Source organism: Cyclopterus lumpus, chromosome 1, assembly GCF_009769545.1.
Source record: "Cyclopterus lumpus isolate fCycLum1 chromosome 1, fCycLum1.pri, whole genome shotgun sequence".
Taxonomy (NCBI): domain Eukaryota; kingdom Metazoa; phylum Chordata; class Actinopteri; order Perciformes; family Cyclopteridae; genus Cyclopterus; species Cyclopterus lumpus.
In genome coordinates, this window is record NC_046966.1 from 5,956,144 (window position 1) to 5,976,866 (window position 20,723).

The 20,723-nt window shown below is 44.7% G+C and overlaps 1 protein-coding gene across 4 annotated transcripts in view; it reads left to right on the top strand.

Annotated features, from left to right (window-relative positions):
- palm3 (paralemmin 3) overlaps window positions 1-20,053 on the top strand; it is a 32,268-nt gene extending 12,215 nt beyond the window's left edge. Inside the window, exons 1-8 of one of the 4 annotated variants that reach the window (XM_034543709.1) lie at window positions 5,114-5,181; window positions 8,570-8,622; window positions 10,385-10,465; window positions 13,990-14,117; window positions 14,584-14,656; window positions 15,670-15,700; window positions 17,090-17,137; window positions 18,202-20,013. In XM_034543709.1, coding sequence (XP_034399600.1) covers window positions 8,578-8,622; window positions 10,385-10,465; window positions 13,990-14,117; window positions 14,584-14,656; window positions 15,670-15,700; window positions 17,090-17,137; window positions 18,202-19,175 — 1,380 coding nt within the window. In that variant the 5' untranslated portion in view covers window positions 5,114-5,181; window positions 8,570-8,577 and the 3' untranslated portion in view covers window positions 19,176-20,013. Of the gene's footprint in view, window positions 1-5,113; window positions 5,182-8,569; window positions 8,623-10,384; window positions 10,466-13,265; window positions 13,435-13,989; window positions 14,118-14,583; window positions 14,657-15,669; window positions 15,701-17,089; window positions 17,138-18,201 lie in introns of those variants that run through there. The other 3 variants (XM_034543691.1, XM_034543700.1, XM_034543718.1) reach the window with 3 other exon arrangements.
- The last annotated feature ends 670 nt before the right edge of the window (window positions 20,054-20,723 follow it).

Here is a 20,723-nt window from a genome sequence, read left to right on the forward strand (position 1 = left end):
TCCTAATGGCTGATGTTTGATTGGCCTAAGGACATAAATCTACTTTAGAAAAACCTAAATCATGTATCTGTCCATCTAGTCTGACATTACCCTGTAAACTCTTTTCACTGTAAGATTCCCCAAACTGACTGAAGAGCAACTTCGCTGATCACGAAGATGTTGTAATTTAGCTTACTGACACATCCAAAATGGCGCCATTCTGGGAAACCGCATACACTTCGACCAAAGCAAACAATGTGACTTCTTCACAGTTGGATTAAATAGATAATCCTGCATGTTAATCATACTCAGTGAGGCAACATGACTTATCTGTTTTTTTTTTTTTTTTTTTACAAAGGCTTCGCCATGCTGTCACTATAATCTGCTGCTCAGTTTAAAGACTGCATAACTGATTTTCTCACCCCAAACCTTCCAGATTTAATATTTTAAATGCGTGCAGCAGATCTTTGACATGGCTAGTGATCAAGCTTGCCCATGTTGGGAACCACGCAGAGGACGACATCAAGCAGTACAGTCTATGCAGCCACAAACAATGTTTAGCTTGATGTCAACCATCTGTGGGTTGGGCTGATGAGATCATTAATGGCAGACAGCTTAGAATATGCTGTCTGAATATGAATATGCAACAAGACTAACTTAGTGGACCAAGGTAACCGTTGTGGATTGATAGATGGTACCCGGCCGGTACTTTTTACAGTACCAGCTCTGTTGAGGTTCCAAGCGAGCTGGGCCGATACGAGAAGGTAGAGTAAGTAATTCATTTAAGTAATGCGTTTGTGTCCGATGAGGCTGGGGGCGTGGCTTAGGTGTGTGTGAGACAACACAGAGAGGGGACTGTTCATTCTCAACAATGGCCGCTCCTGAACAGGTTAGCGTAGATGCTGCAATAGCATCAGTACGTATTAGAACTTGATGAGCAGAAAAAGACATTGATGTTTTTTCCTCAAAGGAAAACAGGTTTTTGCTCTTCCAATGACTGCTTTTCAGATGGTTACCGGTAACAACCCATCTGGCAGTGCAGGTTTGGTATTATCCGCAGTAGAACTCGGCTCGAGCGAAGCACCAACAAGCGAATTGAGTCTGGCAGAGCTATACCCTGCAGTCTCGGAGTACTTTACCACCCAACCCGTTTGGTTTGGTTCAAACAAGTTTTTGGGGTTTGCCTGTGTGACGTGAACTGGGTACATCCCCCGTTTACCTGATGAGCGTCGCTAGAAAAGCTAAAATAATTGCCACCATGATAAAAAAAATGTCAGTTGTAAAATCCAGTCCTGAAGTACTGCAAACTACTGAGCAGTGTTTTTGGCGTCTGGAGTCTTTCCAAACTCAATGGTCTCTTCTTTAAACTGGACATATTTCACTCGTACCACCAAAGCAGCTCCTCGCATTGTTTTCATGCTGCGCATGTTTTCAGTCAAAGTGCAGCATGACTTGCTGTCAATCACTGCAATTAGATGTTCACACATGAATCCATGCAGCAGTAATGGTGCAGATTGACGTCGGATGAGTTGCCCGCTAGTCCGTACGACATCATTTAGACACCGGGTTTGTTTGGTATGTCTGTCAGAGTGAATGCACGACGGACCAGAACTAATGGGACTAAATGGACCAGACTACAGGTATGAAAGTAACCCGTCTGACCTTGACAGGTACTGTGCCGTGTGTGTAATGCTTTTATACATGTCTAGTTGTGTGTGTCAAGCCCCTATGTTTGACTTACAGCTTTGAATGAGCATGGGGAGTCGTGTGGGTGTGTCCTTCTACACACTAGGAAACTGTAGGCAGAGCAAGGCTCGGAAAAGAGACACTTTTGTGTTGTGTGTGTGTGTGTGTGTGGTACCTGACAGAACCACACTGATACACCCCCCCCCCCAATCCTTTTTATGGCTGTATATGGCAGAGGCAATAAAAGAAGGATGCTCCTTTTGAGATGCTATTGTTTCATCATAGTCTCCTCTCTCAACACGATTTAGTCAAATTGTCAGCACATTAAATAGCTTTAGTCCAACTATTGTACACCGCGACCCGAAAGATTTATTTTGATATCCCCTCGCAGCGATGCCTTTGATGCTCTCGAGCGCATGTGCAAAGCTTACTGTACACATCTGCGCAGTTGCTGCCACCCCACCCCCGACACGTACGGGAATCGCGTAGAGTTGAAGGCGCCTTTTTGATGCTTTGACGCGCAATGCACCGTGTGAGCCTCCGCGTTCGTTATCAGTTGGGCCTGTGAGGTGCAGCCGAGTAAATCTGTGATGTGAGTTGTTGACTTTGATAATCCCCAACACGCTCCAAAGTCTACTACACTGTTAGCTCTGTGACGTAGGAGGCGCACGCATATATTAACCTCCCATCTGTTACTGATACACACTCACACAGCAGTGGAATGCTGAGTTTTCATTCCCACCCGACTGTCAATCAGGAAACTTGGCTGCGTGCTGTTGCGGCAGCACGCAGCCAAGCTCCACAAATTCCATCCATGACACACACACACACACACACCCTCCCACTGTGTCGGATTTCTTTCTTTCCAGACTAGCATTCCATCTCCAATAATGCAATTTCTGCAGCGGTCTGCAAAGCAGCGGGAAATCGATACCTGATGAAAAAGTACTTTACAACAATCCGCTACGTCCATCCCCCGAGCTAGAGAGTTACTGCCCCTTTTACAGTCCGTGATTGAAGCTCCATCTAGGATTTTTTGTTTTGTTTTATAGCCGGCTGTGTGCCTGAGCCAGGCTCTTACTGAGCGACCGGACAGTGACGACAGCAGAGGATGCGCAGGTCCAGAGATCAGGGTCTTTTGCGATTGCGTTTTCCGTCACTAATCGTCTGGAGGACGTCGATGTTTGTGCTCTTCCTGTTCCCGAACACACGGCTGGAAGGATATTCTAATTTTACAGTTTCTCTCTGTCTCACAGTCCTGGGACTGTCACTCCAGTCAGACTTTCCATTTAATAAACCTTCCACTTCTCTGCTACTACCTTGTCCGGTTCTGCTCTTTTCGGTTCTGCACTGGAGTGCCGTGGGAGAGGAGTTGAAAAGACGGGGATGTTGAATAGAAGCAGGATAATATGACGCGACGTAAATGAGCCTCAAGTTGACGAGTCGCACTTCAAAGCAAAGATGATTCCAGGGTGGCCTCACTAATACTGGTATTAGAAATGAATACAACTTTTAGTGTTGTAGTCCAATGCGCTCGCAGCGGCGTACGTGATTGAGGGCCACATACAATCTACTGTAACTCCAATCTTACCTCTGCCTCCCACTCGCTCCCCTCCGTCGTCACTGTAATCATCCCCCACCTACATCCCCTCCCGTCTCCAGGAAATGGAGCAGAAACTTCAAAGTGCACAGAAGCAGGGTGGCCGGCGGTCTAACGCCAGAGTAATTGCATCACACAAAAACAAAATGTCACTGGGTGGCCTTTTAATGACTCTCCCTCCCAACCCCCACAGACCTGGAGCTATTTAGCATCTCGCTGGCCAGCGTTTACAGAATCGGCCAATTCAGAAAGAGTGAAAATACTTTCTGACATTAAGTGCATGATGTATATGATGGTGAACTAAAGATCTGAGGCGGGGGGGGGGGGGGGGGGGGGGGGGGGTTAAGGACTGAATATTACAAGCAAATAACAGGCGCTTCCTTGGTTTTCTGACATTTTCCAGGCAAAATAACCAGTTCATTAAGGACATAATGTGCAGATTCATTTTACATAAATAACATCTGAGATTTGTCAAATCTGGCAACAGAGGTGCCCTGGAGTCTTTCACGCTCCACTTCCATCTTTGTGAAGTCAAAGTCAACAACCCTGCACTCACCTTTCCAATAACACGTGCAATCCATACCCATTTTGTATTGTTATGCATTTGAATTAGCCTTTTTCTTTTACTGATTCCAGAGTGTCACATGGGATGTCAAATCCTGAAACGTGTGCTTGTCATCGACATCTTCAGGGTCCTGTATCCAATCACTGGTGTTATATTCGACATACAAGTTAATTCAGAGGCTTTGGTGGTTATAAGTACCTACAGCTCACGCTGTTTGTGCTGATTGCCTCTCCCACAGTCTTTCTTTTAAGACTATTTTTTTAGGTGGCATTTGTGCCGTTTTGCTTAGTTTCAAAATAATGAGACCTTGCATTGTAATTTGGATTTAGCTGAACACCAAAATAGTGTGCTGGTCTTCAAATCTGAAGACCTCTTGCCTTGTAGTCGTAGCACCGCCTAAGATATACAGTCGGCTGTGCACTGCCAGCGAGTTGGAGAAATCCAAGAGCAGTGAGCTGTGATACTAAATGATTCTTATGGTTTTGCATACCAGACACCCCACCGTTCTCCCATCTGTTCCCACAGAGCTAATGTCACTACGCCGGCACTCGGCATATAGGCTTCATGGCACCCTACTAGGCAAATATACATTGTTATGTAAACATGCACACACACACACTAAAGGTAAATATACATTCTTTTACACGAGGGCAGGAGGAATGTTTCATGCTGACCGTTTGCAGGAAGACTGAATAACCTTCCTATACACACACACACACACAGTCTGTTAAGCTCCTTGAAATAGAGCTGCGAAGTATGATTGCATCTGTTTTATTAACCAAAATAGAGCTGTAACAGTTATTTGACAATTGTTTTGTTGTTATGCATATTTTTATGCTTAAATTCCTAAAGAGTTCCCTTTACCAACTTTCTTAAAGGCTCATATGACGTTTCTACCGGCTTCCCGCTAGCTGTGTGTGGCAGTAATTCACTACATTTATTTAGAAATTCTTTGAAACAAGAAAACTGGACATTATTTCTCTCAAAATACCAAGAGTGCAAACTTTCATTTAACATATAAATCTTGTCCCAAATAAGCCTTTTGAATTGACTGTGTAAAAAAACATAAAATAGAGAGAGAGAGTGTTCATTTAGTGTTTTTAAAAAAAAAAATAATGATGTATTGCATGATAACTGTCATATTGCACAAAATACATTTTTTGTTCTCTCTTCTAAGATTGTGCCGTTTTCATCTAGGTGCAGTGAAAATCAAAGCCACAGAGTAAAATGTGATGGGAGCAAAAAAACACCCGTAAACTGTTCAGAGGGTGAGGTGGCGCCCTGTGATCATACAGCAGTCGTTTTTTGTCGCAGCAATAAAGCGACCAATTAGGTTTCACCTCTTCACGATGTAAGTTCTTCGCTATAGGAGCCATATGTTTTGACACAGAAGAAGAAGAATGCATGGAAAAATTATAACTTTTGGTTCTGCTGCAACAATTACTGGGACTCATGAACAGAACAGACCATGTTGATGTTATCAGTAACTCGGGGGCTCATTGACTAATAAATGGACTAACTAATCATTGCAGCATTAATAGACAATGCATTCATCTCTTCTCTCTGGGCTCCACTTCCTCGTGCCTCTGCTCTAATCTTTTGTCTTTGGCCACAGCGCCTGCAGTCAGTCCAGTGTGTGACAGTGAGTGGGCTATGGGGAGGGAGAGACTGTGGGAGGTCATACCACAGACAGCCCACGACTTGCTGTGTACAGGACGCGTATTATTACCAGAAACCTGCCAGTTTGAATGGAGCTGAGGCTCATCGGAGTCGCCTGTGTCGGCATGCAAAAGGTGGACCAGGTGTTCACGCGCCACCATGTTGGAGTTTTACTGCCGCCGCTTGTCTCCGCCGTGCATCGGACACAATGTGCGGGGGACAAGTCGCACAGCACATCTGTGCTTTCTGAATACCACAAGCAGGTCTGTGGGAGTCGTGCGAGAATTCACAGGGAAGGCGCAAAGATTCATTAATAACACTTCTGATTGGTTTTATAACGTGGACGCTGCCAAATAAAGAACGGATATGATCTACAGCAAAATCCTGAATGGTTTTAAGTACCTATAATATCACCCTGGTTTTGCATATTGTGTTTTTACTACTGCGGCTTTGGTCATCTTTTATATGTCGGTCCATCCTAGAAGAGGTATATAGAAATGTGCATAAACATAAGCAAAATGTGTGTTGTACAATAATATATGCATACAATAATACTGTATTGTCACGCTATAATTATGCTAGATGTTTGTGTTGATATTAAATTGAGCCTATAGGTTCCACTGTAATTACCAAACGACATACACTGTATATCTCTGTGGTCTGAATTGGATCAGGTGAGTTTTTGTTTGTGAATTGAAAGAAAAGCAATAGAGCACCGATTGATCAAAACCGTGACCATCCGATCCGTTTTTTAAAATATATTTAGTTTGTCACATTTACCCACGCAAGGATAGATTCATGTTGGCACAGTAACGCCACAGACATCCACAACGTGCGTCTGTGACTCAAGTCCAAAACAAGCCGGGGAGCAACAACCTTAAAGAACCATTGAGAACAACTAACTTATGACATCGTACTTAATTCCCATGCGTGCTGCTCAGAGCAGTCGCAGTGACGGAGGGCTTAAGACACTGACATTTGCCCACCAAAGTAAAGTAATTTGTCTGCAATTATCTCTCAAGTTTTATTGTAATCGCCTCAGTGACCTCAACGCTGCTGACGGACCTTTGAATGAAACCCAAAGAGTGCAACATGCGGTCTAGCTGGGAGCGAGTCCTCCGATTCGGCATCCCAAACCCGTCTCGCCTCGTCTTCTGCTCAACTCTCTGCAGCCGCCTTGACTTTCTCTGCCTTTTCACTCTTTGACTTTGTCAGCATTCCCTCCTCTACCCTCCTGTATCATGTCTAATTATCGCAGTCAGAGCGAGTGTCTACGGGGAGCTCCTCAATACCTCCTCATCAAAGCCTCTGTTTGTGTTTGCTTGTTTATCTCTGGCTGCTATTCTGGGCGCTCTCCGGGAGCCCTGATGAGACATAAGCCTCCACTCCCTACGGAGGCTTACACTGTAAGCTGTCGCTGCACCTACAGTCATTCAAAACACTGCCAGAATGAGATTGTTTCTTTCTACCTCTGTTAGAAGGGTGTCTCTCAATCTATCTGTATATTTATATACATATATAGCGTGTATATTCATATGACTTTCAGCGGATACTTCCTCGCTGTCTCGCCACCTCAGCTCCTGAGAGAACTCCAGCCTAACGAACGGCTCGCTGGAGGTTTGTTTCCCCATCAAAACATTCCCCCTTACCTCTTCCTCTTTCACCCATTTGTTCCACCCCACCGCCTACATGCACAGTGCCCTTTTCCCTCTTGACATCCGCCCCACACCTTGAGGACGCCTGAGGACTCCTTCAGGTGTTGCTCCTCTCTGTGTTAAGCGTCGCCCCCCCTGAAGGCGCTGTAAGATCTACTATATTGGAAGAGCAACGATAGCATCAGCTCTACTGAGCTGCCTACTGGAGGATGTATGTGGCAGGTTTTGGGGGTGAGATGAATAATGTGGCTGATTTGTCAAAGCTTATTATGGAGTATGGTGTTTGATTTTTTTTTGTTCACCATTTAAGTTGTTTCTTCCCATTGGTGTCTCTAGACATTAGCTTGTTTTTGAGGTTTTGCAGGGTGTGTGTGTGTGTGTGTGTGTGTTTGTGTGTGTGTGTGTGTTCGTTCCTTGGTAAGCACATTTTGCGCTTCAAAGCTCCGTGATGGCGATTAGCGACAACTGCTGTGACAGTTTGGTATTTGTTCTGTAAAATAGAGCGCCGCGTTGCTCGGATTTCCCCCAATACGAGATCCCAGTTGCTGTAATGAGTCAATGTGTCTTTTTGGTGTGGAACAGATCTCTTTACACGCCACACGGGATTGTCAGTGACTGAGATCATTGCGGATAAAACGGCAATTTCAAACAACCCTTTTTTTCTTATTTTCTTAATTATTCTTATCATATTTAGTCTTTTTCTTCTAAAAACCCACTCAATGCACAACTCCATGTGGACCAAAAATAAGTTTCTCTCCCGAGAAGTTGACTAAAAGCAGAGTTATGGTGTGACTCTAGCTGATGCTTTCTTATGTGCCTTCGAGGTTGAGTTCAAATATTGTCCCTTTTAGTGTCAGCTGCAGGGGAAAACAAATACTGCTTATCCTCATTTTCTTAGAGATGCCAGAGGCCGATGGAAACAGAAGGCTTAACGGGGTGTGTGTGTGTGTGTGTGTGTGTGTGTGTGTGTGTGTGTGGGGGGGGGGGGGGGGGGGGGGGCGAGACGGGAATGGTAAACGGGAATTGTGGGTCATGATTGACGAAGGGAAATACTACCATGATACACGTCCAACCGCATGTTTCACAAATGGCAAAGGTTGAAGTCACTGAAGCATCGTAAACGTAAACGTTCCAAATGTTGGGATCAGCTGACATCAGCTGACAGGAAGTCAACATGCAACAAGGCTGTCGCCCAGCATTGCAGTTCCTTTGAAACGCGTCACATCCTCCGGTGGGACTCAAGGAGTTAGGGGACTCGTGCAGAAATACACTTTTTTTAGAACACTGTCACCTACAATTGCAAAAAGACTAGACCCCTCAACAGGAGGATACATTTGAAGTGGAGCCCTGGCTGCGTTCTCTCCAGCCAGTCATTACTGTATGTGTTTAACCTTTGACCTTCAACCCTGTCTCGTTGTGTCACAGCTGCCAGGATGGATGAGACGGAGAAATACAAACAGCGGCTGGAGGCCATTGCTGTGAGTCCAACACACACACACACACACGTGCACACGCGCACACGCATGTATCTGTATAGACGAATCCAGCGACTGATGTTTATGTTGCAGGTTAATCACAGCTGTCACAACAGGGAGACAAACGAGCTGCTAACGAGAAGCGATTTATTTTGTAATAACATAAGTCACCATTTAAAGTAGAGGTATCAGTAGTGAAGTGCATGTATGGATGTGTGGTAGTGTGTACAAAGAAACAAAAACATAAGTCAAAGCAACTGTGTCATGCCAGCAACACAAAGGATCTCCTCCCTAAGAGAGACAGGCTACCAAATGAAGAAGGTCTTTTAAGGCCAGGCCACACCAGCTCAAAAATAAAAACAGGGACCCTGACACGACACAAACCCCCCCGGCAAGCTTCATACCGTACCGATTCTGAACTGACCCTCTCCGTTCTGTTGTTGACAACAAATAGTTCTGCTCAGAAACCTCACGGAAAAAATTGAGAACGGACCATGAAATTTGGCTTAAAGTGGTGAACTCACAAGCAAGAACCTGATCGCCAGGACTGAACTGGTGGATCTCAGCTGGCCTGTCATAAAGATGCTTATTATTAAACACATCTTGTCATTAGTAGTTGTTTAAATGAAGTATAAGCTGCTTAGAGCTTAGTGTAAACAGGTCATAATTAACCTCTAATATATATTTATGTTGTTTTGAAAACATCTTCAAACAACTGGATTTCTTCCAGTTTCTCACCCACATTACATTTTACAAGATTACATGTAAACACATTATGATATATAATTATACTTTTGCCCGATTCTCATTTTGACTGAACAGAGCCTGAACGCATCATAATGTACAACACAGACTGGTTGTTTTACAATGTAACATCATCAGATCAACAACTAGAAAGGATGAATGCCGATGACCTGATGATGGCATATTTTAAGAATATTGGCGGTTAGCGATCGTCAGTAAAACTTTATTTCCCACGGTGAAGGTTGACTTACACTGGGGGGGGGGGGGGGCTGTACGGATCACGGATGGACAGTGGTCCGTTACGCCAGATGGCCATCCCCTGAGACTACCATAGTTACATGAGGATTGAAACCTCAACAAACATAAATCTATATCCACCCAATTCACTCAACCAAGAAATACACAGGTTGTGCAGTAGTTGTCGCTTTAGAGCTCAGAATGTGAAGGAAACATCTAGCAGGCCGTTTTAAGTTCTGTGGATCAAAACTCAGATTTTATTGTCATTTGACAACTACGCAAAACCGCGTTGCACACACGGGCGCTCTAGACGTGTTTACGGGTGGATGTATCCGCTGCTCGTCTACTTCCCATTCGTCTACATGGAGAAGGAGCTCTCCCAGCTGTCCGTGACTCCTGAATAATTTATGGGGTGTGCAGTGTGGTGAGCCAGGGTGTCCCGGGTCCTACGGAAAGCAACACCGGGTTGCCATGGGGACAGCTGCTCTGAAGATCATGAGACATAGTGTCTGCCTGATGTCTGTGGGGACGGTGTCCTGACAGATGGTTGACCAGGTGTCCTTGTTTTTACTCTTTCCCCGGGATGTTTTATTCACGGCCGTCTCTCCGCGTTCTTTGTTCCTCGTCATTAATTTACATCGGCTCGAATATGTCTGACTGCCGTTCCGAGTTCCTCTTCGTCCTCTCCGTTTGACTGAAAGTGTGCTCTACCTACACTCTTATCTGCCTTCACTCTCTTCCTTTGCAAATCCTCTCCCACCCTCCCTCTTTTACCCCCGGTCAGGAGAAGCGCCGGCTGCAGGAGGACCAGGACCGAGCCCGGAGAGACATGGAGGACGAGAAGCTCCGACTGCAGCAGCTCAAGGTCTCGACTTGCATTGCACAGGAGGGCCTTGCCCGTCTCGTTCGTTTGCACACACAGGCAGCCTTAATTTCACTCGGCTGAAATCCTCTGCAGACACATTCCAGCTCGTTGGGGAGCGAATAGTCTCAAAATGTATTTTTGTTCTTCCCCCCCCACCCCCCCACACCACACACACACACACACACACACACTTAAACATACACACGGATGAACTGCACTGCCCTCAGCACTTCCTGGTTCCGCCGCTCTCCCGCAAGGGTGAGGGTCAGAACCTTCCCTGGCTGAGATCAGTTTGAATGCGAGCGCTCACACACTCTGCAGGTCGCAGAGCCGCTCTATTGTTTTCACATCATTTCCAGCCTGGCGTTCCCACTTCCTACTCCTCTGTGCTGCGCGGGGGGGGGGGGGGGGGGGGCACATTCCTCAAATTGTGGGAAATTTGCGCGCAGGCACGTGCGCACATGTGCCAGTGTGGCCACGCATAGGAATATTTAGCATTTGTGCGTGCACAGCGCTCCGAACGCGGATCTCTATAATCAAGTTACAAGAGGCTTCAGAGATTAATATAAAATGATTGTGCGGATGCTCTCTCGCGGGGCGCGATACCTTCGTTGCGTTTAGTGCATTCATTACTTTTGACATTGCCTCTAACCCCGCGGTAGATGTGAGGATGCAGCGGCTCATACACAGCTCCTGGCCTGCAGGAGAGGTGGGAGGGGCCTGTGTCCAGTCAGCCGGCGGGGAACAGAGCGCCGCTTGTTCTGCGCCGCGGGAGAAAACACAGAGATGGTTTTGTGACGCTTATGGTTAAGCAGGTAGCTACCGAATAACAGTTGCCAGATTCCTATGTATGGCTTTTCAGATGCTTTCCCCCTCGGCAGCAAGTGAGAAGCATGCAGACCTCTCCCGACTTATGAGAAAGTACACATTTGATTGCGTACAGCCACATTAGATATATTTTATAGATTAGATGCATAACAGTAAAAGTTCCCCGGAGACAGACTCTTGTTTGCTTCCGCTCGTCTGGGTCAGCTGCAGACCAGCGTTTCCTCGAGCTGGCAGGAGTTTATTGTCCGGCTCAAGGGCACTTTAGCAGCGCAAAAAAAAAGCCATCGAATCCGAGGTCAGCTGGGTGGGAGCGCGGCTGTCACCAAGTCGCCCTGCAGCGCCTGTTATTAATCCTGACCTACTGGGAAACTAGTGGTTTGATGGAAGAAGTTTGCTGCCCCTTGACCGTTTCCTGTTTACAACTATCTGAATGAAGAGTTTAATATCAACACCGTGCACCCGTTTGGAGAGTTTCCATTTGTTTTCTTTGGCAGAAAAAAGTGTCTTTGTTTATTTGTCATCACAATGTAATGGCACTTTCATCACCAGTCGTGTATCACCACGTTTTGTTTGTGATGATTTCTGGACGTAACTTTTTTTTCCCAGTTCTGCCCGAGATCTGCAGTAAATATACTTCATGATTACCTGGAAAAGAAGAAGCAGTGAATGCTTTGAAAAGGAGGAAATGTTGCGTTATCTTACTGTGCACACATTGTGTGCTCAACCTAAATGAATCTACATGAAAAGAAAGTAACACATTTTCTTTTAATTTGCTATTAGGAGAAGAAATTTGAGAAACCGTATTCAGATGCACCAAATCTTTACCAGCCACCCAAATCTGGTTTTAACTAGGTGTACTGAAGGATGTTTAATTGGCGGCGCGCGGCTCGATTGTACATTATTAACCTAGGCAACGCCCCCTAAGCACCATATAAGGGCAGGTGGGGTGCCGTGTGCAAATACTCTGGCAGTAAGAACTCCAGCGGCAGTGAGATAAATACACTTCAACAATGTAATAAACATGTGATTTATCAAACTGCATGGAAGAGCAGTGTTTAAGCCACTCTGAAGCTCAATGCACACAATATCATCCAAGGCTTCTATAGTCTTAACCGACCAGTAGTATTTATTTAATAATCCAATAATTATAATTACTGTAGAACATGGAATCGTCTTAATTATTTATTATCACTATGTTTCTCGACCGCCTGTTCTCCTCAGAGGAGCAATACATTTGAAATAAGAGAGTAGTCGGCTACAGAGAATTGTGCTGTTTTTTTGTCCAACTTGAAAGTGTTTGTTCTTGTGTTCTGTTTGTAGGGAATGGTAAGTAGCCCCGGGCATCGAGCATTCGATGGGTCATGGCTATTTACTGGAGAGGTGTAGGAATAGGATGAGAGTTAAATTCCTATCCAACAAGAGAGAATTCCTGCTCGTATTCTCTCTTGTTGGAGAGCTCAGAGGAGATGACATGGGCCCACAGCGGGTGTTTCTGTCTCACCATTTATATCACCTCCGCACCCTCAAATAACCACATTCCCCCTCCCCCCCTCGCTCTGGGCTGTTATGCATCTTACTTCTCCTCTCCCTTCATTCTTTATCTCTGGGGCAGTGTCTGACATAATTTTTTCAAGCACCACATAATAAAACAGCCAATCTTTGACTCCAGTGAGAATAACATTTTGAGTCATCATTTTGCATTGTAACTGATCATGACCGTATTAACAGGAGGCTGTGCACTATACTACTAATTCTAAGCAGGTCTTGAATAGTAAGTTCACACTGAAAAAGTGATCAATTCAAGTATACTGACGAGTCAGTACACATCATAAAAAAATGATGGACACAATCTTGTGTTGACTATATTTTAGTTATATTTTTTATTATAATTTATATATATATATATATATATATATATATATATATGCATGTATATCATTCATATATATATATATATGTATATACATATAAAACATCAAGATTAGTGTATACATACTGATTGAACAACGATGTGCTATGTTTTAGTTCAGTAAAATGAATCCGGTCTTTCTCTGTTTCTCAACATTCTTTTAACAGCAGTTAGTTTTCAGTTTTTCAGTCAGTTGCCAGTAGCAACCAGTCCTGACACAGTTCTGTAGCAGGTGAGTTAAACTGAGATCGTTAGCTTCATCTACCCCTCTGTGAGCAAGCTCAACAGGCATCCGTTATATAATTCACTCTCAAAATTAATTTTAACGTATTAAATATATGTGACAACCTCATGTAAAGAAAGAGCAGGGCTTCAAGGATGAATTCCTTTAACGCTGTATAATAATTTGATATCAATGCATGTCTTATGATGCAGTGTGTTTTCTGTAAAATCAAATGACCAACAGTTTATGGATAAAAAAAAATAACCACACAGGGTCGTCTGTTTTTGGCTTAACCAGCAAATGTAGCACCAAATCACAAAGTCCACCACACATAATACAAATCAAGTATTTTTGCTCATGGCAGTACTGCCAATACAAACAGAGATATTAAAGGGATAGCAACCGTTGCATGAATGGTACTGGACAGCAAAAGATGATTGGCATATCATCTCACACTAAACTGTTGTTTTAATAACCGTTTGCTTAAATACCGCAATATAATCACATCACCACAATGCAATGATGCTGGAAGTTGACGCCCTCTCTCACTCTTCTCCACTCCAGAGAAAGTCTCTGAGGGACCAGTGGTTGATGGAGGGAGCTCCCTTGTCCCCAACCTCCCAGGAAGCCCAGAGACCCCGCTCCCCTCTTTGGGGCTCCCAGGCCCAGGAGATGGAAAAGCACATTGACAAGTACTGTGTGTGTGTGCGTGTGCGTGTGCGTGTGCGTGTGTGTGTGTGTGTGCAGTTTGTGAGCTTACGGCGCTGGAGAGAACGGACACATTTTAATTGTTTAGCATGGACTTAATGTATAATTGATAGTTGCAGTATTCCCCTTTTTTCTACTTCTTGTAATTGTTGCTGTTGTCGTACATTAATTTGACAAAGTTGAGTTCTAATTCCCCACCAGCACTGAACTGCACGCAGGCAGAGAGACAGACTTATTCCTTATTGGATTGGACGATGTTGTCTTGTCCCTGTAGACCAGACTCCAAATTATTACTGCAAAGGTCCACGGCTCAGTCTCACTGTCCAAGAAGACTCCTCACACACACACTGCACATGGCCTCTGGGGGGGAAAAATACACAACGTCAGTGTTACTTAGATTGGGAACATAAAATAAGGCGACATATTTGATGTTTTGTGTGTCCATCTCAGGTTGCAGTCAGAGAGTCAACGGTTGGCAGAGGAGGAAGATATGCTGAAGGAACAGATGGGAGATGGACAAACGGTGAGGAACACACACACACACACACACACACACACACACACACACACACACACACAGTCGCCCACTCACTCTAGTGCACACAAAGGGTTTTGGGATATGTGTTAAACAAGCTTCCTGCAGCATCTTCCATCACACAGGAAATAACCTCCCCACAACCTCTGTCTGGCTTTTCACCATGAATACTGTGTTTCCTCTCTTAACGTTTGATATCGCACCTCTTGTTCAGAACATCGTGGATGTAAGCAGCCCTGTTACGTAAACAAGTCAACGCTCGATCCACTCTGGAATTATGGTTTCACCCTCAAGCCAAGCGCAAGTGTGTTTCCCTCACCTCACTGAAGGTCTTTGTGGTGGAAAAAGAAGTTGTCCCTTCCTCCTCCTCCTCCTTTTTAAATGACTGTACCAGCCTGTGATGGAGGAGACGTTGAATGTATGACCTTAACCTCTGTGTGTGGTAAAAAAAACATCACTTTAAACGGGCCCTGCCAGCAAGGCTCTCGCCGACTGGGACTGAGTGACAGCTAATGTCTGGCAATGCTAACTGATTTTTTTTGTTGGCCTCATGCCTTCTGATGTGTGTTCAGGTCCTTGTGAAAAAAAAACAAAGAAAACTGGCTTCTAACTGTAAAAGGTGCGCACATATACATGATAGCTGTTTATCTATGCAGATCTGAAGCAGTTAAGTGCACACTACACCAAACTGTGACGGGGTCAACCTCTCAAAGGTCAGGAAGTGCTTTTCAGCTCAACCACTCCCCCTTGTGACCAAGCAGAAGGTCATGTTGTCACAGCTTCATCTGAGAGACCACAGGGGGCACATTAACCATTTCAGTTCAGTCCGAGTGTCGGACATCTGCCGAGACAACATGAGGAAGAACATGTCCGTTCCCTTGTGTGATGTTCCAGTATGTTAAAGACGCCAGAGGTTCGGGCGACACAACAAACGCTTTCATCCTTTTGAGTCACAGTAAATGTAATCCTTCCATCCTTCCACTGTTCCTCTTTCCCAACAGGAGGCAGGGAATAAAGCGGAGGCTGAAGCAGGTGAGTGGGATCAGATGCACTTAAATATTACAATTAAAGTAGACATTACAGAAAATTGCATCGCCATTAGCTTGTTTTTCTCCTTCTTTTTGCCAGAGAAAGAGATAAATCGATTCAAGTTTCAGTCTGCATAAATTTCAAACGCGATGATTTTGAAGCAATCTGACAAGCTCATTGCGGTCCTCCCTCCGCCTGTCACGATTCTGTCCAATTCATGTCAACCCTGCAACGCTTTATCATGTTAAGCCCCACTGTGTGCAGACGCGCTGCTACCACTTACTTAAATACATCGGCTCATATTGATTAGAATTCATTTGTTTAATGCTTTTTTTCTTTTCTTTTCCTTGCATAAAAACGTAGCTAAAGTTCGGTAACACTTTATAAAAGCATTGTTCCACACTTTATAAATAATGGATTCAACATTTGTAAATTAAGTATTATATAATGCTTCATGGGCTGCACGGTGGTGTAGTGGCTAGCACTGTCGCCTCACAGCAAGAGGGCCGCGGGTTCAATTCCCGGTCGGAGCGGTCCTTCTGTGTGGAGTTTGCATGTTCTCCCCGTGGCAGCGTGGGTTCTCTCCGGGCTCTCCGGCTTCCTCCCACAGTCCAAAGACATGCTGCAGGTTAATTGATCTCTAAATGTCCCATAGGTGTGAATGTGAGAGTGAATGGTTGTATGTCCCTACATGTGCCCTCGATGGACTGGCGGCCTGTCCAGGGTGTCCCCTGCCTTCGCCCTATGTCAGCTGGGATAGGCTCCAGCGCCCCCGCGACCCTAATGAGGATAAGCGGTATTGAAAATGGATGGATGGATGGATGGATGGATGGATAATGCTTCATAGCGGGCAGTTATTATGATATTATATAAGTGTTACCGAGCCACGGGACCAGAGAGAGACTTCTCTGGGTTACTGCTGCCTCTAACATGACCAAATATTACAGAGATAAACAAAAATAAACGGTAACACTTTATAACAACTGCACGCTATGAACAATTATATAACACTTTATTTACAAATGGTGAATATAACAGTTATAAAGTGTGGAACAATGCTTTATAAATGATGAAATAAGTGTTTACTCATACCTAACTAATGCTTCATACCGTGCAGTTATTATAAAGTGTTACCAAAAGTTCTTTAGTTGTTATCATCTTCTAATGTTACTTTGACAAGAAGCCCTGTTGTACTTCTGTATTTAGTCAGGACCTCGTATTACAGGTGCATCTTAGTTTGAATAATTTGATTTAAAAGCATACTTATGATGTTATTTTAGTAGAAATCTGGACTCCATCTTGTCGTAATTTCAGGATTTCTGTACTGGATGTCTGACTGGAAAACAACAGCGACCAGTAATAAATTAATATATATATTTTTTTCTTGCTCAGAGATGGTCCAAGACGCTGTCGTGCAGAACGGGGAAAACAATGGATTGGGTGGGTATGGAGTCAAACATACACAAACATACTCTCAACAATACTCTCATGAAGCTCATGAGCGAAGTGCAACACCCCAATAATCCAGAAACAAGTCCTGCGCACATTAAACCACAGCTGTATTCTCATTGATGTCAACATCTCTCTCCTCATCCCTTTGAACCTGAAAAGTTCATTCTTATTTAATCACCATCTTACCCCGGCCCCTCAAAGACCATGAACCCCCCCTAAGACCATGAACCCCCCTATAGAAATAAGTGTATATGTCATGCATACAGATGCACGGCATATACTAAGAAATTAGCATCATAAAGGAAGGAGGGACGCGAGCAGACCTGCGCTTCACTAAAAGGTTCATACATACTGAGAGTGAATATATACGCATTTGAAATAAGATCTGCGCATGTATATTAATGCAAAGTGGCGCTCGGGTGCATAAGTTGCATTTTTAGAGGGCATCAGGGGGCGTGGACAGCTGCCCGAGCTGCTGAAGACGACAAGAGAGTTGTGAGAAGTAAAAAGACCATTTGTGCTGAAATCTTTAAGCTTAGACTGCATAATCTATATTTGCATCCAATGTGTGCCCGTTGTCCTGCTGCAGGTTTACCTGCCACTCACTTTTGTGTCTAACTTCTTCATCAAATATTGTTTCTTAGCATATCATATTAAACATTTTTCTCTTCTTTATTTTTTATTCTGTGTTTTAGTTTTTTCTCATCGCCGTGCAATGAATATCCACTTATTCTGCTATGTGTTAAATGAAAGCCTTCATTCATTTGAGTGCACTTCATGGCCTGTCGCTAAAACAGCGCTAACCTTTATTAGCTTCTGCATTGTGTATTAGACCAGAGGTAAATGACTTGAGATTGTGGAGATTAATACATGACAGAACCTTGTTAACTGCATAACAAAAACTAAATTCCACACATCGAAAGCTAATAATCAGTGTAAAGATTCTCTCAGCCTCATCTAAATGCATGTGCAGCGATAACTTTTCCAATTAATGCCACTGCGCATAAATCCCTCTAACTCACAGTGATATTTACTTGATGTTCTGCCTTCAGATGAAGTGAAGACAAAAAGCACACCACCGGATGAAACCGCAGCTGTCCTGACCAATGGCGAAGCGGACACCGATCTCGACACCCGGGCCTCCACCAACGGACCAGTGGAAGCCTGTGGGACCAGTGGCGGCATGGAATCGGAGCCGTGGTTGAGCTTGGGCGTTTCTGAGGCAGAGCCTGCTCAGGTTCCACATGTCAACTTTAATGAGGAGGAGGAGGAGGAGGAGGAGGAGGAGGAGGGGACTCTGGTGATGAGAGCAGAGCGTGTGATCATCACAGATGAAGGGGATGATGTACCTGAGGAGCTTACACACCTGCAGGAGACCACGCAGACAGAGGAAGCAGGCCAAGAGGAAGGGGGGGCTGCGGAGGGGGAAGCAAAAACGGAAGCAGCTCCAGGAACATTCGCACAACCGGAGAAGAGTGAGGCCACTGAACCCACCGCAGAGGAACAGTCGGCAACTGGAGATGGCGACTCGCAGGGTGGCGCGAAGACGAGCGAAAGCGGAGATGGAGAGAGAAAATCCGAAGGGCGGGACGAAGATTTAGAAGGCCCGACCTCTGTGCAGGTGCATCCCCAAGCCACCACCCTAGAGGGCACTGCGGTGGCTTCGGTGCCGGTCTACTCCGAGGTGCAACCCTTCACTCTCGCCCCCGAGGTCGAGGCAGAGGGTGAAGCTGCACTGTCACCAGAGGGAGCTGAGGCAGCATTAAAAGTCCAAGGCCCTGCCGCACTGCCTGGACAGTCCCAGGAGGTGCCCCTGGCTGATCTGCAGGAGAGGAGCCAGAGGACCGAGGCCAGGCCGGGGGAGAGGGAACCCCTTCTGTCCCAGGCAAAGGCCAACGACGCCCAAGCAAAGCCAGCAGCAGCAGCAGCCGCCAGCACAGGGACACACAGCTCGGCCAGGGCCGGCCAGGGAGGGGAGGCTAAGGCCCCCGAACACAAAATCTGCCAGTGCTGCTCCTTCATGTAGACGCCCTCGCTGTACATTCACCGCCTCTCTCCCTCCTCAGTCTCTCTGTTCTTCAATTCAACACACACTCCTCCCCTCGCCTCTTTGTTTCACCCCTTCTAATTAGTCCACAAGATAATTGTCTCTCCTCCCCCTACTCTCTGTGAGCCCCCCTCAACGTGAAGACAGGTGGGTGGGATGGACTGGACCTGTCAGTGTTTAAGTGCCTTGAAGAGCTCTCTACCCGGAACTACTCTTTTTAAATTCTCTTCTCACACAATGTGGACCAAAATATGAGGTTTCTTTTTTGAAATTTGTATTTAATTTAGTTGGTTAGCAGATGAGCCAGCCAATCTACATAGGATCATAAAACACACATCGTAGCTGCAGTTGAGCGGAAATAACAAACTGTATTATTTTATACTGTTGTATCTACATGTAACATTCATTAGGTCATTTTCATAATCTAAATATGAGATTTGACATCCAAAGATCTGTAGAGTTTCAGAGAGGACATTCTTCTTATTTAATGACTTTAGAGCTGAAATATTTTATGGATTTTGGTCTTTTATTAGAGATACTTTTAATCCAAGTATAGGGCCCGAACATTTTTGTTCACTGTATTACAGGTTTTGACAATACATAGACTAATAGTATGAAATGGTGTAATTTATAAACAACAGCGTGCGCCACTGAATATTTTGTGGGACGTTGCCAGTTTTAAAAGAGATTATTTTAAGATACCTGAATGTATGAATTTTGTATTTTTATCAGATGTGCTTTTGAAAGAGGGGCTGGATGTATACACCGCATGACAGAAACACGGGGCATCGAGTGTCTGAGATGTCAGCCATGAAATGATTGATGAATGATTTAATGATTAAATTGACATTTGTGATAAATTGCTTGATGTGCTTGATGTTTCCAAAACGACACCATTCAAAAACAAACACCCTGGATAATGTCATGTTATTCATTTATTTATTAGTCCTAACCCCGGGACAGCTGGGTATTTGTCTATCTAACATGCACTTGTGTTTAATGTTCCCTTGAATGGAAAAAGAGAACCAACAGGACGTTCTGGAAAAAGAGCAGGATCACAGGGACTGACCGGTGTTCCCTGCAACAAGTCCTCCACTTGCAAGTACACAGAGTTTGTCTACCTGCCCTTGTGGTAGCACGGCCCTCTCAAGGGCCAAGTCAAAGCCTGGGTCGCGGGGGAGAGGGATGCTGCAATGGGCCGTGTAACTGAAAAGGAGTCCTGCTGAGCTGAGCGCTCCCAGGAGGTCCTGTCCAACAGCAATGGGATTTCAGAGAACCATCGCGTGAGGAGCCTGTACCTTTTGGTATATTGGAAGGAAAAAAACAACAACGAAAAAACAGGAATTCAACCTGTTAAATATTTTATCTATGTTCTAAAGAATGGGCTTTAAATTAACTGATGCTTTTCTTCAGTGACGTCAATTAAATTTGTAATAATAGAATTTCTAACTTGCGCTCAGTAAAGTGCAGATCTGTACCAGGTGTGTCTGCAATGACCACTGTTGTATTGTGTTGTATTGTGTGTCT